Genomic DNA, 21395 nt, shown 5'->3' on the forward strand with positions numbered 1-21395 from the left:
ATCTCAAATGTCTCACTGTCAAATTTTTCTGAGAATTTTATTGTGTCATTGCAAATTCACAATGACATTCTCTGAAAAAAATGACAGTGAGACATTTGAGATGTCGTTCACTGTACTCAACCAACCAAAAAAAAATTTCGTGGCAATAAAAAGAAAAAAGTTGTGTATAGAATTACTCCCATCTCACTACTTCAATATTGCCCATCTACGCACTTAACGTCATGATTTTCATTCTCCATCGATTAAAACCAAAAACCAAAACCAAAGAATTACTTGAGTTATCGCGGAAGCAAGTGTACGGACGTTTTCTGCATTTAACGTTTTATGCCAATGTAGAACATTTTCAAAATATCATATTGAACTTAGCGTTACGTACATTAAGGTTATTTTCTGTCATAAAACCCTGACTTTCATATTAAATGCAAAATATTTTTGAATTTTTTAAGAATTTTTAAGAATTTTTGAGAATTTTAAGAATTTTTAAGAATTTTAAGAATTTTTTAAGAATTTTTTAAGAATTTTTAAGAATTTTTAAGAATTTTAAGAATTTTAAGAATTTTTTAAGAATTTTTAAGAATTTTGAGAAATTTTAGAATTTTTTAAGAATTTTTAGAATTTTGAGAACTGAAATTCCCAATAATAAGCCCTGGTGGAAATTTGCACTAGAAATGAGTTCGTTTGAGGTGGTGCCATGCAAATCCGTATGTGCTCCGGCTAGAACAAATTTGAACGTTTGGCCATACCTATCTATTTACTTTCATTGGTATTTTGAAAGATTAAGAGGCCGTCATAACTGAGGTTATTATACAGATGCGAATGAACAGTCTATTAAACTAAGTAGATCCGGAAGGAGGATCACAACATATTTTCCATATAATACACATGGAATATTATGCCGATAGATTGGAAATATTGAAAAAATCTGGACTGAAGTATCGTATAGAATTCTAGCGATAACAGATGATAGGCCGTTTCTGAAATAATAACGTAACTGTTAAATCCGTTACTTCAGTTGATAGAAGGATCGTCTAGCGTTCGATTCCAAAAAATTTACAGCGACTAATATTGTAAAATTGGTCAATCTCTGATAAATTTTACCATTTTTTTACCATTCTGACGTTTAAAACGTCAGATCACATTTATTTAAAGCGCTTATCCTTGTGGAATTGGTTCTCCTAAGGGAACGTTCATAAATGAGGTTTTTGCAGTGTTGCCATCAAAATTAAATCAACAATAACTCGAAAAGTATGCTCGTACCTAAATGGAGAGTCGGCCATGTATTACTTTTCGACTTATCGATTATTTAAATCTGACGACAACAATGAAAAATGCGGACGTCATTTATGAAAGTTACTTCAGATCGCGTTTCATCATTCAAGGATCATTCATAAATTACGTAACGCTTTTTGCAGGGAGTGTATTTCTGGAGTTCTTTAAGATTTTATTTTGATGACAGCACTGAAAAAGCGTTGCGTTATTTAAAAATGATTCCTGATCGGATTTCGTCTTTTTTTGGCCTTACTGTGTACTCATCCTACGAAATCGAACGACTAAATACAACCTTGATATCTATGCATATGAGAAAACATCACGAACATTTCAATAAATCAATTTCTTTCCTTCCCTTTTACAGAAAAAAGTCGAACCATGGAAATTGTACACCATGGTATCGGGTTTACTATCCATCGATCTGGTGATTTTACTTACATGGCAGTTTAGTGATCCACTACAACGACGTCTCGAATCGTTTCCCCTAGAAGATCCACTATCATCCACCGACGACATAAAAATTCGTCCCGAATTGGAACACTGTGAAAGTGAAAACAACTCGGTGTGGTTAGGTAAATGTCTAATTTCAACCGTTGTGCATAATAAAACATTTTCTGTACTTTGTATTGTAACGTGCATAAATATTCCCGGGTAAACCGATATTTCCCATAAATATTTCCGGTTGAATTTTATTTACGATTCCAATACCGTTACGGATGGAAATCGTAAAATGAAAATGAAGAGAGAGAAGAAAAAAAAAACTGAAATTAAACTAAAACCCAACCCTTTTTCTCCGTTCGAATATTTTATAGGTTTAATTTATGGATTCAAAGGCCTAATACTGGTGTTCGGGCTATTTCTCGCATACGAAACGAGATCCATAAAAGTGAAGCAAATCAACGATTCCCGATATGTGGGAATGAGCATTTACAATGTTGTTGTTTTATGTCTCATCACAGCCCCCGTTGCAATGGTTATCGCATCACAACAGGATGCATCATTTGCATTTATGGCATTGGCTGTAATTTTTTGCTGCTTTCTCAGCATGTTGCTTATATTTGTGCCAAAGGTAAGTGTTGCGATAAGTTTGTTTTTCTAATACCAATTTTCTGTTTGCCGTTCAATTGTAAACTGATCAGCACAGCATACAGATTTGTACATGTTTGTTTAATACTCTGTTGCATTCGATTCGTTTTGCAAAGTGCATTGATAGCGGTGAGTTCCAATTCGAATGTGACTCGTTTAAAAACTGGTATAACTGGTATTGACGGTGACTTTTATCAAATAAGACTAGCGTTGGAAAATTGCATATGGATACGATAACTGAGTTGAGACATGACTTTTCAAAGAAACTTTTATTGTTAGAGAATTTACGGAGATCTAAAGTGAGATTGGGAATATATTGGGAATTTTAGAGAATTTTCAGCGTGTGTTCTCAAAGACTAGATGCTGATGAGCCTTTTTCAAAACGGCTAGTATACAACCAGCATATTTGGCGAATCTATTACCTCCGTTGACTTAGGAATTTTCAATTGATTGAAACGAAATCTTTTACTTCACTAGTTGTAAACATTCGTCTCGCTATATGAAGCACAATTGACAAGAGCACATCACTTATGTTGTAGTGGTTTTCAATAACAGATCGTTTCATTGGTTGTCCACACAAGCAATACAAGATCAAGGAATTAAATAACAGATGATACAACTGGCTGGACACTCTATGAATAGCAGCATTTAAAAAATGAAGAATAGCGTGAATAGTGTCAGGCCCGTGTCATATTATTGTTTCTATAAATAGAGGATTCCTTTTCGAACAGTTATCATAGCTTAAAAACAGAGGCTGCGGGTACAGGTACACCTTGTTTTAATATAAAGTTGGCACACACAGAATACGTTACCAGCACATTGTGGTATAACGAATTGGAATAATTTATTTTAGTGTGTTTGTCGGTTTACTCACTAACATATGTGGGTAAGTGTATAAACCGACTAATACAGCACTGATACAAACAACAGCGTGACCACCAGTTGGTAACAGGTCAGCTGTTGCAAATTCTGCACACCGGTGAAACTTCTCCAGTGTACCCAGTGTAAGAAACATTTAAACCTAAAATTGTAGCTTTACGCCCGAACTTTGTTGCATACCATGTTTCATGAAAATATTCAAATCAAATTCCATATTCATACAGGTCATAGAGGTAATAAGACATCCCATGGATAAAGCGGAATCGAAATACAATCCGGATGCTGGTATATCCAAAGAAGACGAGGAACGGTATCAAAAACTTCTATGCGAAAATGAGGATCTGCAAAGACTTATAGTACAAGTGAGTTATGTTGTCAATGTTCATTCAGAATTTTCTGTGTTTTTTTTTAAAGATTGTTCTTATCACTATCGGTATTGTGTTGCTTAAAAATGCAAAAAGCTATAAAAATGTTATACTCTCCCCGATGCTGTTCTCTTGTTATAACCGAATTTTCGTATTGTGTTGAGAAAACGGACTGTAGGTGATAGGTGGGCAATGTGATTTTCTCCACGTAAACTGATTGCCTTCCGACGGGAGAGAAGAGTGTATTGACGATACGAAAGCTTCTATTCCACCGCCAATCTTATCACTTTCGGTTCAGTATTCGGTGCGGTTTATTTTTTTTTTATTGATGATTAAATAATAGAAAATATCAAAGTCATGGAAGCGTCCCTTTTATTAATGGTTTTATCCAATCCGAAAATGTGTGTGTGTTAAGAGAGATGGTGTTTTGTTATGCGATGTGGTGCTGATGGCTTGTGTGTATCTGGGGTATTTTTGATTTTGTCGGAAGGTATACAATAATATGATCTTCCATAAAATATACCTGAGGGAATAACCGTTATGTAATGATGATATAATGCTTGAGAAAATTGATTCTCTTTTTAAAAAAAAAAAGTTTCGTTTTTCGTTGTGTATTGTTTCGTGGCCTTAGATATCTTTCGCTTGGTTTGTGTCTTGGTTGACATTAACATAAGATATCGATTTAATTTTCGTTTTATTTTAAACATTTTGTTTATCAGCATAACACAAAAAGTTTTCGGGAGAGTTTCACCGAGGGTATTCCTTCGTCTTTATTTCGCCTTCTTGCTAATCATTACCATATTTTCATTGCTTTAAAGAAAATTTACAGACAACTCCTATTTAGATAGCAGTAAATATGCGAACATTTTAAATTAGGGTTGTTATTCATACAATAGACGACGTAGGAAAAAAAAGAGACAAGAAAAATGATTGAACAAAGCTGGTAAGTTTATCCCGATGTTGATGGGTACGGGTATTTCTTATACTATGAAAATTTCGCCCCAGACACTATGTGTTTTCTTTGGCTTATTTTGTTGCATAGATGAACGAACAAGGTCTGTAAAATATGTAAATATGTAGACACGATTGTCCCTCGTTAGCCTCGTCCTTTCGTTTTTCTGTTTTGTAGCAAAACACGATCACATCTACCTCTACCTACACGACCTACACACATTTCAAACTTCTTCTTTTTTTAAGTTTATGTTTATCTTCTAAAGATGCTCGTCATTTTATAATGGTTTGAAGCAGCGACGCTACTTGTATTGTCACCGCCACCGGCAAGTGTTCGTGGAAAATATTATTTTTCTGAACTATTTATTGTGTTGAATATTTAAATTTTAATTAAACTTTTCTTCCAAACGCAATTTGCTGTTATGACGAACTTATTTAGTCGTTGATTCATAGCTGCTTGTATCTGGCATAGAATAGTACAAGAGCCAGTAGGTAGGGTTACGACTGACAAGTCTTTGTGAATGAGATGTTATGTCGGAGTTCTGTTTCAGTGAGAGTTTTTGATGAAATTTAAGTAGGTGGCCATCCCAGATGGGTAATCATCTTTACTGGAGAATGTATAAGGCATGTTCTTTTGTAATATTTTCGTGCATGGTGTTTTTTCAATACAAAATAAAGATATTGCAAACATTGGAAATGATTTGAAAACTGTTTCTTAATGATAAATGAGGATGAATCTTCATATTAAGACAAAAAAATCTAAATTTTTATGCAAAATCTGCCAAGTACAACAAAATCAATCGTCGTTCCGAACGTTTCTAAAGTGAGAAAAATTGTATGCAGTCATCGACGGCAAAGGTGTTTTCTTATAGTTTCATAATTAAATTTGAACCATTACTTAATTCAAAAATAAGAAGAAGGGCAAAACTTCATTTTAATCACAGATTAAGTTAAATTTGATTGAAAAATTAATATAAAATAATTAAAAATATCACCGTTCCGAACGTTTCCTTAGTAAAAAAATTAAAAACATCATACCGATAGGCAAACATTTTTCGAACAAACCGCTACTAAAGTGCATTAAATTGGTATACAAATAGCGCTTTGCGCGCTATTTTACATTGAAAACAAAAGATTAATGACGCCAAATACCGGTAGCAACCAAAAATCCGCTACAAATTTCTGTAAAATACCGGTAAATGTATATTTTTAACACTAGTACGACAGTCCCTGTGTGTTAGTACAAATTGTGAATTCTCACTGAGCGTGGAAACTGCCATAAACTTAAAGTAGATTTTCAAACATACATCAATATGTTAGCTGCTTCCTCTTAGAATTTATGTCTTTGCTTTAAAGGAGCTTTCAAGAGCTTTAAGCTTATTTTCTATTACACTGAAATATTCCACTTTTCCAATGGAATTCAGAAGAATCTCAGAGCTTTCGAAAGCTCACCAAAACACACAGACAATGTGATCTACGGTGCTTTAGCCTAAAAAACAGCTGAAAAAAATTGATGGGCAGATTTTTCTTTTGAAAATATGACTGACGAGTGAAATAAAATGAATGAGTGTGCCAACGAGGCTGATGGTATGCATTATATACTAAAACTGTTTAAGTTACTAATGTTTATTCTTCGTTAGTATTCTCATTCAAATTCAATTCCATTTCGGTAAAACATTTCCCTACCAAGTTTTACAACCAACAACATTACAACAACATCAAACAAAAATGCATTGTTGCGCTTAAAGATTCTAATTCGACGTTTTTCGGTACCTCTTACAGTGATGTACGTACGGCCGAAAATAGTTATTCGTTTATCGATGGAAGAAAATAGTAAATTCGAACAAGAACGAAGGCGAGGGTCGCGAATCACTCGAGTTCATTTGAGTGCAAAGTTTGATCAGCCGCTTTCAAATAAAAACATCGAAAAGGTGATAGTCGGGGGACTCTGTCAAAACAAGAGGAGAGAAAAAAAAACATTTTCTCCACCGAACTGTCATCAGACAAAACGTCAAAAAAACGTCATTTTCTCATGGGCTTTTGAATGGAGAAAATAGGGTTAATCAATAGGAATGTAGAGAGATTTCTTAGTTTTGGCTTTTGTGTTTCGTCTCGTTATAATCTAGTGATTCCACTTTTTATCACTCTTAACATAAAATACTTTGAGTCTATGCATTTTCTTTACTGCTACAATGATGTCGATTTACATGATATAGTTACTATGCATCATCTCGTTCATAAGCTCTCACTTGCACTTTGTTGCTGTTGTCTATTCTATACAGTCGTATGAGTGTATGCTTTTGTAAATCGTGTTATTCGGTTGCTTTCATCAATTTAGAATGCTAAGCAGCGTTGTTAATAGGCTTTGTTCTTGTTTCTGCATTAATTGTCATAGAATTCGCTCCAATTTTCCGACAAAGCGTCGTGTTTACTTAACATTATGTGAGTGAATGGTAGTAAGTAAATTACATTGAACCTTGCTTAAGTATTTATTGCTGCACGACAATGAAAACTAGGACACCAAATGTGTTCTAATGTTCCACTATCTATAAAGAGTTGACGTTTCAATCTTATCGAATGTAGCAACGATTTTTTGGGACTCATCTCATTATGATTGTATGTTGTCTACAGCCCAGGTCAAGACGACCCGCCGTGATATAATTTCGTATAGATTTGTTTACGCACACCATGCCTCCGCTCCATGCTACCGTTGTAGCAATGACAACCCATATCTCTGCTGAATATTATGATTTGAATTGTTTTCGAAAATAAATTACGTTTCAAATCAACGTTTCATTTCAATGATTTGGTTACATTCCATGCCATTGAATTTTGAAAATAAAAAAATGTCATTCCAGCACCGGCATTTCGTCCCAAAATTTGTTGAAATATTTATCCAAATCCTAGATTATCCCTTTCCATTTTTTATTTGATCATTGCTATTTGCAGAGAATGAAGTGCATGCATACATTACAATTATATTGCCGCCGTCACTCGTCTGCATATTATATACTACATTACCATTCCTAATTGACAAAGTAAATTTATTCACTCTGTCTGTATACGTGAGAGCTGTACCGACTGGCGTTACATTTTATTGCAGTTTTTCTATTTTAATTAAAATAAAGCTTTGCCCTTTCCAATCAATTAGTTTCTTAATCAACTCCTTCGTTTAAGCATAAATTAAAGGGAAAAAACAAACTTTTAATGAAATGTTGAAGAGAAGAATTGACTGCAATGTTACTTGTTAAACAATACCAAGTGCATCATGCACATTGCAAACAGTTGTCGACCATCCGCCCATCCGGTCGTAATGACGGCAGTGAAATGATATACAACAAGATGAAGAGATACGACACAGCAATCAATTAACAAAATGACCATCTATATTGCATGAGACCGCACGTATACGGAGTTTAGAAATCAGTATGTGTGCAGTGCATCCAGAAAAACGAATGTTTGTTTACATTGCACAGTATTATAAAGGATCTGTTTTAAAGTAATGTTCGGGATTTGTGACTGTAAGCATTGAAAATAAGCTCTTTTCAAATAGCAGCTACGGATGGGATTCATTTATTACTCTGCCACTCATTTTCCATTTTTTAAATGTCGTACTGTAACTGCGTTGTGTCTACTTGGTCTGAATTCACAGTCATCCGTTTTCATTCCGTTTTGCCTCCGTGTACATGACAGTTGGCATTTTCATACCCAATAGAGCCCACAGTTTGAAATGACAACTGTAACGTACACGGAGGTAAAACGGAATGAAAACGGATGACTGTGAGGTCTTTCCGTTAGTATCTTCAAGCTTAGCTGTTTCAGGTAAACGTTAAACAGTAAATCATCAGCTCTGTTCCTTCCTTATCACGCCTGGTTATTAAATGCACCTTCTCACCAGGACCGGAACATACTGTGAATTCAGGCGAATCCTGAAGAGAATTTTGGAATTTTTTATGAAAATTTTTAATTTGTGGGTCTTTACAAATCAGTTGTGTGAAGCCCCGATGGTCTTTTCCAAACCAGTCTAGCCCTGCTCGCTCATCACAACAAGCAAATTTATTTTATTCCTTTTCAAATCTATTCGCAGAAAGAAGAAAAAATCCGAATGCTACGGCAGCGTTTGGTTGATCGTGATGCTGCCAAAGGAGCGGGAGCAACAAACAATGATTCACAAGCAGTCGCTCCAACGACATTAGCAATAACCCAAGGTAAGGATTCGTTAATTGTTATCCAAGCTGATCCAACGACGACATCAGATTTCGATAGTGCCATCGGGGGTGGTTTATCCATAATTACACGCTCGTCACGAGCGAGTCAATCGGATATCGAATTTTCGGAAAGTTATTTATAAACAGGGATGAGGTGGAGATAAAAAATAAAATTTTAAAAAGAAACTCGCGCCACATCATCAAGGCGTTAGTCAAACAGGGTAGTTAAATGCTAATGAAGAGAATGTACATTATCGGATCAGAAAAGAAAGTCCGTTGTATTTAAGCTCAAAATAATTGGATCGAAACACTTTATATGGATTAAGCAAACTTTTTAAAGGTTTTTCAAACTATTTAAACCCGTAGTCAGCACGTTAGCGGCGAACACTTTTATCTACATTGTTTGGAAAACATTACATAATCGCTTCTTATTACACATTGAAAAGGGTATATACATCTCGCCGTCGTTTTCTCTTCTTTTTTTTCATAAAAATTTTAGTTTCGAGGAAACGGCTGAGGATATAACGGACACAATGTATAGTAAGAATATAGAGAAAATACGAGACAATTTAACTATTTCATGTTGGAGCAGCACACACACAAAGCTTTATCTGTAGGATGTACAATTCAAAGGGAATTCTTTTTCTTTCCTTCTTTGAACTTGCATTCATAGTTGCTTTAACTTGACCGAACTTTTGTCCATTTTATTTCCTTGTTCGTGTGTTAGCTTAGCCCCATGTAACGTTGCCATTGATTAGATTTTTTTTTTGTTTTGTTTCATTTAAAACTAAAGCTTCCGAAAAGTTCGTATGTGCTCAACCTTTTAGAACAAAGCTGAGAAAGGAATCATCGCATGAGTGAACATCGAAAAAGCAAACTTTACCAGGAAAAAAATGTCTTCTTCTTTTTCTTCCATCCAATTCGAGCATAAAGCCATTGATAGTGGAATGGAAAAGCAGACCTTGTTTACGTGTAATTGATAGGTCAATCAAATTCAGCTTCGGGCGTTGTGGTTTCTTGATTTTTCGATTACTCTGAGGCAAGAGTAAATATTATTTCTTTACTGGGTTGCTGGGTATGAAGGCAAGTGTGTAAATCAGATTTACATCCAAACTTATCGAGATAACAAACAGTTTCTTGCCATTGTTTTTAATCCAAAAGTTTTATTGTTGGGCATAAACTGAAAAATAACGAAATTGTGATTGGTGGAGCGAGAGCTCATGTTCATATCAGTACAGTATCAGTGATAAGCCCCTCACCTGAGGCCTTCAATGTGGATAGGGCTATTGCTCAAGTATATTCCAATCAGAAGTCTAACGAGAGGTAATTATTAAAAAAAGTTGAAGATCAGGATTTTTATCGGAAACGCTCAAACAATTTAATTTTTTAAGAATTTTTAGATCTTTTATAAATTTTCAAAAATTTCTAAAATTCTAAATTTAAGAGCTTTAGGGAAATTATCAGAACTTTTAATAATTTAAGAATTTAAAGACCTGGTCAAGCTTTCATAAAAAGAACATTTTTAAATTCGGTTCTTCGTGCGACATTAACTACAGTTTTAGGAGTCGTGTCAGTTTCTCCATGATGTATGCTGATGACTGAACTACATACCAGATGTACTCACGTACCACTAGCGTACAGAACAGTCAGAACAAACATTTTTGGCAACATACAAATATGACTTTATTGAATTTTGATGACTCTGCCTCCCAATGCGTCTCGCCAAACGAGCCTAACGCCTCCTAATGACGTGACGTCATTTGAATTAGAACCCTAAGTACGGTATTGACATTAAGTTCTTCAAACAGTCGCCTTATGAATGGGCGATCCATTAACCTGTCACATACTGCTATTCATCTGTTATCGATATTAAAGACAAAAATAATGACAAGCTCTGGGTAATATGGTCCTTTGTATAGTAAAATACATGTTAAAAAATAGGAAGTACAAGATTTGAAATCAATTAATTAAAAATACTTTGATCGATGGAAGTAATAGACCCGATAATAATACTGGTCATATACTTGCCGTCTATAACAGGTTAATTCTATTACTTCTTTTGTTAAAAGTATCATCCTGGCCTAGTTATTGCTTCATGATAATTTATTAAGAAGTAGTACCAGCCAGTGATAGTTGTCTGTGTAGTTTATTACAAGTTGTGTTACATGAGAAGCATTGTATACAATCTATTATGGATTTCTCATGCTTCCTAAGTCAAAGTTTGAAGATAATCAGATGTGAACACGTACAGCCAACGATGAAATTAGCCCAGTCAGAGCTTTCATATCGTATTTCGAAAATGGAAAATTTATTGGAGTTCTCTTAAATTATTGAAGCCGTTATTACTGTATACGATCTCCTCGCAGAATGTGTACATCTTAGCAGAACGAATGTCAATAAGGATTCCTTATTTGTACAAAATTTATATTTTAGCATTTGATTAACCATAATAAGCTCCAATTCACCTATTCGTCAATTTCATCAACATGACAACACCACCACCCCATTCTATACAAGCGCAACTAGTTATTTGATATTAATTTATCGTTTACTTGGAATGCCACACCCTTGCGATATCTGAACCGTGCACAATATCGAGATACATCACACCACATTACCTATGTACGGCGTCGTATACGTATCCATTCAGCTGCAAAATTCAAAACTATTTCCATTATTCTACGGGTGGTGTCAGATCACTTTTCGAGTGTAATTATACTCTCTCACCTTTGTTTTCACAATCAAATCTAATCAGACCATTTTGCCGGTGCTGAAGCAATTAGCTATTGTGCTGACGATATTTTCGTAACAGACTGGGTTGTTAGAATTCTGGGAAATAATTGATAACGACGTATTGCTGAAGTGTTTGTGTGCGGCTCTTAAAACCATCGTGATGTATATGACAAAGTGCTTTATCGCTATGTGTGTCATAAATGACGGGATCTAGTTTAAACGTTTTCTGTGCATCTGTCAGCTATTCTGGCGGATTACGCTGGGACGAAAAAATCGAACAATTTTTTTTTAGTGAAATGCATTGTGTGCATTCAACCACTTTGAATACTCAGTAATCGGATTACATAACCAACCAGGACCTATTCTAGGGAAATTTACTGAAATCTACCAGATTTATCGAAAATTTATGTTTCTGTAAATTTCAGCCCTGGAAATTTGCTGAAATTTCAGCTGTTCTTCACGTACATTCAAATCTGTTTATACGGTTGAAACTGTTACACGCACGCGCGTGGTAGTGGTAAAACCGTGGTGTGGATCAGCTGAAGCAAATTCATGCTGAAATTTCACTGCCTTTGGCTGTAGATTCGGTAAAAAAAACCAATAATAGGGCCCTGTAACCAACAGCTGCTACTAATGCACTTGACATACTATAACGAGGAAAATAATCAGCAAGAGAAATATCGTTGACGGGCCATAAATCCTGTCCTCACTTTTTAACAGATTTTTAACCTTCTCTCCCTTGTTTTCGCACTTTTCCTATATGGGTAATTCCAGCTAATTTGTGACTGTTCGAAATATTTTCACCAATTGAAACGCGATTTCGGCAAACTTTTTTTTCCTTGAAAGCTGTTGACCAGACGCGTCGTTTAAGCCCCATATTACGTCGTTGGCCAAAAATCTCGGGGAGATACAACCATAAAAATGTATGCTTGTTTTCAGAAAATTTTTGAAAATTCTAGTTTATTTCACGAAACCTGAACCGATTTCACTAAACTTTTTTTTTTGCTGAAAGCTATTGACAAGACGCGTAGTTTGACACCAATATGAGGTTATTGTAAAATGCGGTCTCGGGGAGACATGACCAAAAAGTGTTTGTTTGTATTCGACATTCCGAGATATTCTCAATAAATCTCAAATGATTTTTGTAAATTTGTTTTCCTGTAGATGTGGACCATATAATTCCACAATTGCTCCAAATGACACGAAATTAAATTTTTTGAAGATTTTTGGTTCATTCTGCTTCGAAGTAAGGTAAAATCACTTCGACCCAAACGTTGCCTAAATTAAATTTTTTCAAATAAAAACTGAAGATCGGTGTCATTCGAAAGCTACAGCATATGACTTCACGAGAAAAATAACTTTGAGCCAATCAGGTTAGTTGGGTGAGTAAAGTAGGTGACAACAGCTTCCCAGTGGTGATAAAAGTCATCCTCGAATTTTAACTCGTCGAGATTATCTCGAAAAATTTTGTAACCATTTTTTTAAACGGTTTTGAGCCGAAACAACATTTTCTGTGGGGTAACAACCACCAATTGTGAAAAAAAATATTTCTGGCTATTTATGACCTCCGAAAAATATCACTTTTTTAGACATATCTCCCCCAAATTTTGGGCCTCATATTGGGCTTAAACTGCGCGTCTTGACCATAGCTTTCAGGGAAAAAAAAGTTTACCGAAATCAGTTTTTATTTGGTGAAAATATTTCGAAAAGTCACAAACGTGTAACGCAACTAACCGCCGACTTTTGCGATCACACAAGTCAGACTTCGCAGGCTAAAAATTCCAATTCTTGTTGGTATGAAAGCACTATGTCTCCTGAGTATTTATAGACTGATTTGTTACCGCAAAACGGCCAGCACAATTAACTTTATGACTCACAGATAACGAAATTTGTAATGCAACTAACCATGGAATTACCCATATATTGTATAACACACCGTCGTGCTACCTCACCCTCACCCTCTTCAAAGAGGATGGATTTTAGGGATCAGTAAAACAGTTATGAGTAGTTTGAATGCTATGACCGCCACGCCCACCTGCCAATCGTCTAAAAACCCACCAGAGATCCTAGATAAACGTTCCTTACCAGCTCTACAACAAACATCCAAATAAAAGTTTTTCTAAATTTGTCATAAATTAGCTCATAAGAGAAACCATCAAGTTAAAAGAGTTTTCAAAAATGGATACGATGGGAGTTCGGTAATCGTCTTGTTTTGAAGTTTTCATAAACTAAATGACACAGCGATAACCAATTTAGTGGCCGTTCACGTCCACAACCTAATTTGCTAACAAAATTGTAAAAATAAAAATTGTACAACTGTGTCCTGTGTGTCAGCTTACGAAATTGAAACCCGGCCAGTTCAAAACTTATATTATTATCGTATTACACTCCACATATCTTATTTATGGTATACCATGCATCTCCATCGTGTACGGTATACAGCTGTACGAAAGAAACAAGAAACTTTTTAGTTTCATTTCGATTCGAGTAACTGAAAACCACTATTTTTACAATGAAATTATACGATAGACACACTATAATATGAGTTTCATTGTTACATGTTTCGAATATGAATGACCTGACGGTTGGACAACTCAACATAAATTTCTTTGTGACTTTTTTGTCTCTTGGCTGTAAATATTTTATGGCATTGAAGGCATACTGTAAAACAGGGTAAGAACAACAAAATGTATAACTTAGTCCGAATCGAACTTACTTCAAGCGAATGTATGTAACATTCAATTTTCATGGAATAAATCTAAAAATAGCTTTTAAAGTTGAAAACTGCTTGGAGTGTGTATAGGTCCCTACATTTACTGCAGAATAATAATAAAAAACTGAATCGTGAAAAAACGCGGCGGCGTCTAATATTCTTTCAACCGACATGACATCATTAATTTTTAAATGATAATCCTCCTGTGAATTATTGAATAGACCTAGGTGCCGTGTGCCAGGCGAAGCAAGCATAATGAAAAGGGTGCCATACATAATGTTCCCTCTATATATTATGTGCGTTGAATTAAAATATCTCTAATAAGGGTTGCCATTGCCATAATAATTTATAATATAAAAGTTAAAACATCCTCCATACCATACACACAGCTGTGAGAACTGGATACACCTTTATAACGTTTTGTGTATGGGGGGATTGGGTACAGGATATCTATGGAAGGTTAGACTGGAGGAACTATAAATTGTTTTGGGGGATTTTTTATTATTATTTCATGGGAGAGAAGGAGGAGGAGGCTCTTTTGCTGGGATATTTTTAGAAATATTGTATACCTCCAGGTATTGTCTGTGCAAAAATGAATGTTAGACGGGTTAGATGTTGCCGTCGTTTTAATTATATCTCAAAATAGAAAGTATCAGATTACCCATTATAATTCACTGATTGGTTGCGAGAAATTCATTAAATAATTTAGCAAAAAGTAATGAGAAGACAAGTGCGTCACAGGATAATTCTCATCAAGGCAAAATTGCTGTCGAAAAATATTTACGTAAAATGAGGACCTTAGCCAATGTCTAATAGACATTGATAGTTGAATTACGGACTTTCATTCTTTTTATAGAGTTACAGTCAGCCAGGCGATGCATATCTTGCAACATTCAATTATGAGACACTTGCTCTCATTGCATAGCACAAGTGATGACCCTTTTTCATCGGCTTCCAAATAAACCTTCATGAATTCGTAGCAGTTCAATTCATGCTTTCCTGCTGGATGTCCTGTAAATAATTCAAGTCAATTAGATACTCAACTCGCCGTATTATATCAGAGCAGAATCTATGGCTTTAAATAAACGACTGAAATCTCGCTTTTGTTTTTTCACTAATTGATGGCAACTTAACTGAGTTAAGTATTTTTATAAAGACGACTGCTTGATGAATACGAAGAAACAACATCCTTCATAAATAGTCGCAATTAAAAACAAAATTTTAATTCTGTCGCTTTAAGTTTGTAAATGAAAATCCAGCACTCATCTACCTTTAAAATTAACATGAAATGATGAAAACATACAATTAGCGACACTACGTAAAGTTGAGGATGACGACATGGTTCTATGGGCTGTACAAATGTACATGTACAGCTAATAATTTACGCATAACATGCAACGAACACTTCTTGCACTCGTATTCATTTAAAAAAAAAACTTCTTTTGATACGATTTACGAGAAGTCTATTCAACTCAATACCGATGCAGTCAGTGCTGTGAATACTATTCATTACATTACAGTCGTTTATTATCTTGCAATTTCATTTACCCTTTTGGACAGTACGGCTTATTGAATTGTGGAGTTTAAAGTGTATGTGATAGGGCAGCTTTAGGTAAACCTATAAAACGTTGAGCTTCACATAGTCGAGAAGTTAACAGACCATTTATTTGGATCAGAAAATGAAAATTTGAACAGTGACATGGCATAAAATATGGTATCAAAGTGAGAGCAATGTGAAAATACCAGCTTAGGACTTTTTTATTTTACGTGGATTGGCATAAGAAGCTTTATAGAAGATGACGGAACGTTTCTATTGTACACCGTGTGATTGAGTAGGTGGCATGCTCTTTTATAGATATTTCTTATTGGTGTTCCAAGAAGGTAACACCTCGCTTAATCTGATAACAGTCATGACCGTATGCCTGTGCGCATATCTGTAGGGTCACAGTTCGAAACCCATGCCAATTTGTGACAATACCCGATACGGAAAACATTTGCTGTGCGACCTTAATTTAGCTTTAGCCAGAATAGCTCTAGTGTAACTATCAGCTGTGACATCTTGTAAGAAAATCGTGTTGGAGCGAAATAAAGTGTGTGATTGAAATATTAAACTTTCGCAGCTCCGCATTTCAAGACACATTTTTAAATTTTCGACATATCTGCCACGTCATTTGGACTTTCTAAATTTCACGTGCACTACCTGAGGAAATAAATTCCATAAAATTCTTTAGTTTTTTAAAATCCCGTAAAATTCTTGAAATACCTAAAAATGATTAGATTTAGGAATTTTGTAGAATTTCATGGAACTTAATTCTTAATTTTTAAAATTCCCGAAAATTCTTAAAACTCCCATTCACTTAAATAAGCTATGGGAGCAAGTGTCTTTTTGTACAGGATAATGTAACAATATTGTGCGGCGGCTTCAAATGGTGGCCTAACTGCATGTGGTCTCTCAGTGTATTTCTGCAAATTAGGAAATAATTTTTAACGGTCATAATACATGAACTAGAACATCGAAAATTTGTGTAATTTTGTAAGTTGAATCACATAAACCCCGATGGCACTATACTATTTTAAGTACGAATTTAAAAAATTAAAAATTAAATTAAAATTTGAAAATATAAAATTCTTAGTTTACTTAGTCTAATTATTTAAACATTGGCGCTAAAGAGAAGAAAAAAACAAATTTACTCAATTCGACACATTAATTTATTTTATTCTTTATCGTTCTTCTGTTGTTGCATTTATTTAGATTCAAAAAAAAATATTTTAAATTCATTCATTGAACTGTATTTTCCCAAAAATTGAAAATTCATACTTTTCCTTTACCATCTATTGCATTTCAGCTTTGATACAAAACCTAAAAAAAAGATTTTCTCCTGTCAAAATTGAAAACAAATTGCTTTTTGTCTAAAGATTTTCGTATTTTTGTTTACTTGCAGATTTTCACGATCAGCACACATGAAATTAAAAGTCAATTTTACGGTGATAATAGTTAATTATTGAATGAAATCTAGAAATTTAATTGAAAACTTTATTTTTAGTTGGCTATTGTGTAATTAAAACATAAAATGAAAACAAAAAAAAAATTATTTACATTCATCGATTGTGTGTCAAAGTAACTGTTATAGTCAAACTATCTTCATTTCCCAACAATTTTTTTTTTGTTCTTAAACGTTTTTCCAAAATGCACGTACACTCATCCACGAAATGTTCATTTTATTTGCCTTCGCTCCACATCCTAGTATATCATTTTAACGTCGTCCTAACTGCTAAAATAAAATTCATTCGAATTAAAACCGAAGAGGACAGGTGAATGCATTTTAATCAAAAAATTTAAATATTTGCAAAATGAACTCTTTCGGAAGCGGTTGTCTATTTTCATTAAATTCATCACATGTTATATGAAAAACTTATACCACAGAGACATCCCCAAGGCAGTCTAAATATACATTCATTTAGTTGCAATTTCTGTTTTTCTGTTGAAAATTTCTTCTTTTTTTCCCCTTCAACTGAAATTTAGCTTTTGCTCAACTTAATTTACATTTGAGATAATGTCGACAAAAAAGCAAAACATAAAATTGAGAGAGGAGTCTACTGTGGGAGAAAAATAAGAAGTCACAATTACAATCCAATTCTGTTTATCCATTTTACATGCGTTACTATCGTGTTAGGTCAAAACACCCTATCGCACTATTTGTGTGCTTTGGAGAGCTTTCGAAAGCTTAGTGTTTTTCGTTTGGATTCCATTGGAAAAGTGTAATATTTCGGTAGAATACAAAAGAAGCTTAAAGCTTTATCAAAGCAACGAGCAATGTTGCCAATATTATATGTACAATAGCGTAGGTATCGAATGTGAAGTGGATAAAATAAATTGGATTGTAATCGCTGAAAATGTAACTTCTTTAATTTCTCCCACCGTATTGCATTTAAAATGAAAACTTACGACAATGTCACGGTCAATTTTTATGGTGACCTATTTCTGTATACATTGTGCAGATAGCTAGTGTAAAATTTACAAATATTCTGTTAAATAAGGGCTAAAACCCATTGATCGTTTAGAACTTGCTATAGCGAAGGCGACCTAATTCAAATTTTTCTTTTGTTCTCCTGTCAGACTTCACAGCTAAAGTAGACATCTAGACTACACAGCTCAAAGCCTCTATCGTTTAGGTCTCATAATAAAAGCTCTTTACATGCTTTTGATTCCCTAGGGTCGAAAATGGCTTATTACATTACAAGTCATTACAGGTCTGAGAAATCACAGCATGTAAAATTTCAAAACTCGAGACAAAAATGAAAAGTCACTTTTCGGCTTGGCCTGGGATCAATAAACGTTACACGAAAACTGGAAATAATTATTCCAAATTGAAAATTAATAAAACTTTTATTTTAACAACAAGGTTTATATTTGCTTACTACAATCAAATATTATCATCTGAAGTAATAGATTTCGCTTAAAAGATACACAGATTCTCTGACGAAAGAAATTGAATTGCATTTTAGGATTGGGTATATTCGATATTAAATTAATTGTAAACTTTCAACACTGGGAGGAACTCCCCGGATTCTTATACAAAAGAAATGAATTCTCTTTTTTACAGTCGCTTATCCGCATCGTTCAAGTTATCCCAATATTTCAATGCTTCTAGCACAAATTTGTTTTATATATAGCAGCAGTAGAACCATAATTTTATGTGCAACTTATGTAATCACAATTTTTTTTTAAAGAATGATCCACACGAATGAAAAAATAGACGCGAAAATTGTATTCATCCTCATTGCCAATGTTGAAACACACAATTCCCTCTCACAGGATCACTTAATTTATCATCCGTCAATTATTATGCAACAATAAACGATGGATGGATAATGTTTGTTGTAAACTGATTGTTTTTAAAACGAAAAAGAAATATGAAAATTAAAATTGAAAAAAAAAATTATTTTGTGAAATGTACATAAAAATGGAATTTAAGTAGGAAAGAAAAGTTTATTGTAAAAAAGACGAAGAAAAAGATGAAATTAAAGTGTCGATTTGATTTTATTTCATAGTTTTTTTTAAAATGGTTAATGTGGATAGGTATCATATAGAAAGCAAGAATAAAATAATTAAATTTATCGGTGTTTGCACTTAAAAAAAAAGTATAAAAATAGCTAAAGGAAAATGTTAAGAGAAATAATTAAAATACTACAAAGATGTTCATGCTCATATGTACGTTTACGTTCACTATAAGATACGTATAAAATTATATTTAAAGAAAGAAAAAATCATTACAACCACAACAACAACAAAAACCAACAACCACACAATAATGCATTTAATTAAACGTTTTTTTTTAATTTTAAATTAAAATAAAAACAAAAAACCTCGAGCTAGACAGAACATGACTTAGCATACAATTATGTCACGGCAAATATGGATATTATAAAATGTCAAAGTTCTCCAACATCAGCATTTATAAACTTTTGAATATAGAAAATATAAATTACTGTTCTACCAACCAAGCATCATCATCATCATCAACGTTTACAATAAACAATTTTACGAAAATATATTACTGGCCCACGTGACCTATCACTCTAATCTAAATTTATACAAAGCTTTTCGATTTATTTTTGGATTATTTTCGGCTTCGTTTATTATTTGGATAACCGTTTTTGTCGGGAGGAGAAAATTGATTTTTCATTCATTCTCGCCGTCATTGTGAAACGGAACGATTTATTAGTTGAAAGTTCAGTTTTCAATGTGAAATTTAGACAACATTTTCCACAACAACAGCACCAATAACAATAAAACTGAAATATCCACAGTCAGACAAATGTTAAATATAGTTATGCATATGGAGCGCATTCAATTGCAAGCAGATGTATACACAGCGGATTATTAAAATTTCATTTAACAATTTTGGAGAGAGATAACCAAAAGCCCATTCTAATATTACAATTAATTATCTCAATTGCCAATAGCTTGTACACAAATAAAAAAACCCTGAATAATGCAGTGACTAAAGTATTGATTTTGCAGAAAATATTTCATGAAATTCGGTCTGACGAAAACTACCTAGATATTCGATGATGACGCAATTGCTTTTCAAAAATAGTCTTGAAAAGTTTTCGCACTTTTGAGCTTTTCATTATAAACGAGTAACGGAATAAAGGACGTCTTCATACGATTTGATAGAAAGTGAACGATTGAATGCAATTTGTTCTAAAGGAGCCTACGAATCCGTTTTTGATACGATTCATCCGATTTAAGTTCATATTGAGAGAAGTCACACATTTATTTACAGTTGACTCCATTCCAATCGCTCGACATTCGATATATTGACTGGAAAGATCTGGGAAGATGGCATCAAAGCAAATAATTCCATTGTCTCAGATCATTTTCAGTAATACTGATCCCTGCAGTGAACCCATTCCTTTAATCGGTGCAGTCTTTTCCATATGGACAATGTCCATTGGACATTTTAGCCCTTTGGAATTGGCGCCGGTTTTTTTTGAGTCAGCCGAGAATAAATAATTGTTGAGTAAATTTCAAAATTACTTTTGTCACCAAAAACTTTCAAGGTGGTACTGGCTTCAATCACAAAATGTTTTAATGAACGGTTCGAAACGTTGGTTATTTTAATGAACACGTCGACTTTCTTGAAACTTTATACAATCATTCTTTATCATCTTTAGACATTTTGTTGCAAACTTTTCTGTAGTTTTAACATATCCATTGCTTTATGAAGAACGTTTATATATACCTCTTTACCAATTTTTTTCGTTGCACTGTACCGAATAGTACCTCTGTCCATTCCGAGAATTACTTATGATTTTAGAGTGATATTATGGTCAACAAATTACCTGATTGACTGATATACACTTAGTATGGTTGTTGAAGGTTAAACACTAATGGAAGACAGTACAGTCGAAGAAAGGTTAATTCAAACATGCTTTCTGATTTGCGAATCGTTGTGGTTTGTATCTGAATAATCCACTTATTTTGATTAACAAATGAAGGAGTAGATTTACATTTTGTCTGATACGCGCAAGCACTTCACGCCGTAAGTCCGCTGAAAATTCTAAATTTTAGGTGTCAAACACAAATCAAACGCAGCGTCGTATAAATGAGTGATTCACGAAGTTCTCATATCCGAGTGCACTGGAAAATATTTTTCAATTCATTAATTTGTTCATGAACTGATT

At 34.0% G+C, this 21395-nt stretch overlaps 1 protein-coding gene across 2 annotated transcripts in view; it reads left to right on the forward strand.

Annotated features, from left to right (window-relative positions):
* Nucleotides 1–19182, forward strand: part of LOC119085245 (gamma-aminobutyric acid type B receptor subunit 1) — a 271765-nt gene extending 252583 nt beyond the window's left edge. The window contains exons 12-16 of one of the 2 annotated variants that reach the window (XM_037195575.1): nucleotides 1634–1841; nucleotides 2082–2338; nucleotides 3459–3596; nucleotides 8638–8758; nucleotides 17147–19182. In XM_037195575.1, coding sequence (XP_037051470.1) covers nucleotides 1634–1841; nucleotides 2082–2338; nucleotides 3459–3596; nucleotides 8638–8758; nucleotides 17147–17169 — 747 coding nt within the window. In that variant the 3' untranslated portion in view covers nucleotides 17170–19182. Of the gene's footprint in view, nucleotides 1–1633; nucleotides 1842–2081; nucleotides 2339–3458; nucleotides 3597–8637; nucleotides 8935–17146 lie in introns of those variants that run through there. The other variant, XM_037195574.1, reaches the window with a different exon arrangement.
* The last annotated feature ends 2213 nt before the right edge of the window (nucleotides 19183–21395 follow it).

The sequence above is a fragment of the Bradysia coprophila genome, unplaced genomic scaffold (assembly GCF_014529535.1).
Source record: "Bradysia coprophila strain Holo2 unplaced genomic scaffold, BU_Bcop_v1 contig_94, whole genome shotgun sequence".
Lineage (NCBI taxonomy): Eukaryota > Metazoa > Arthropoda > Insecta > Diptera > Sciaridae > Bradysia > Bradysia coprophila.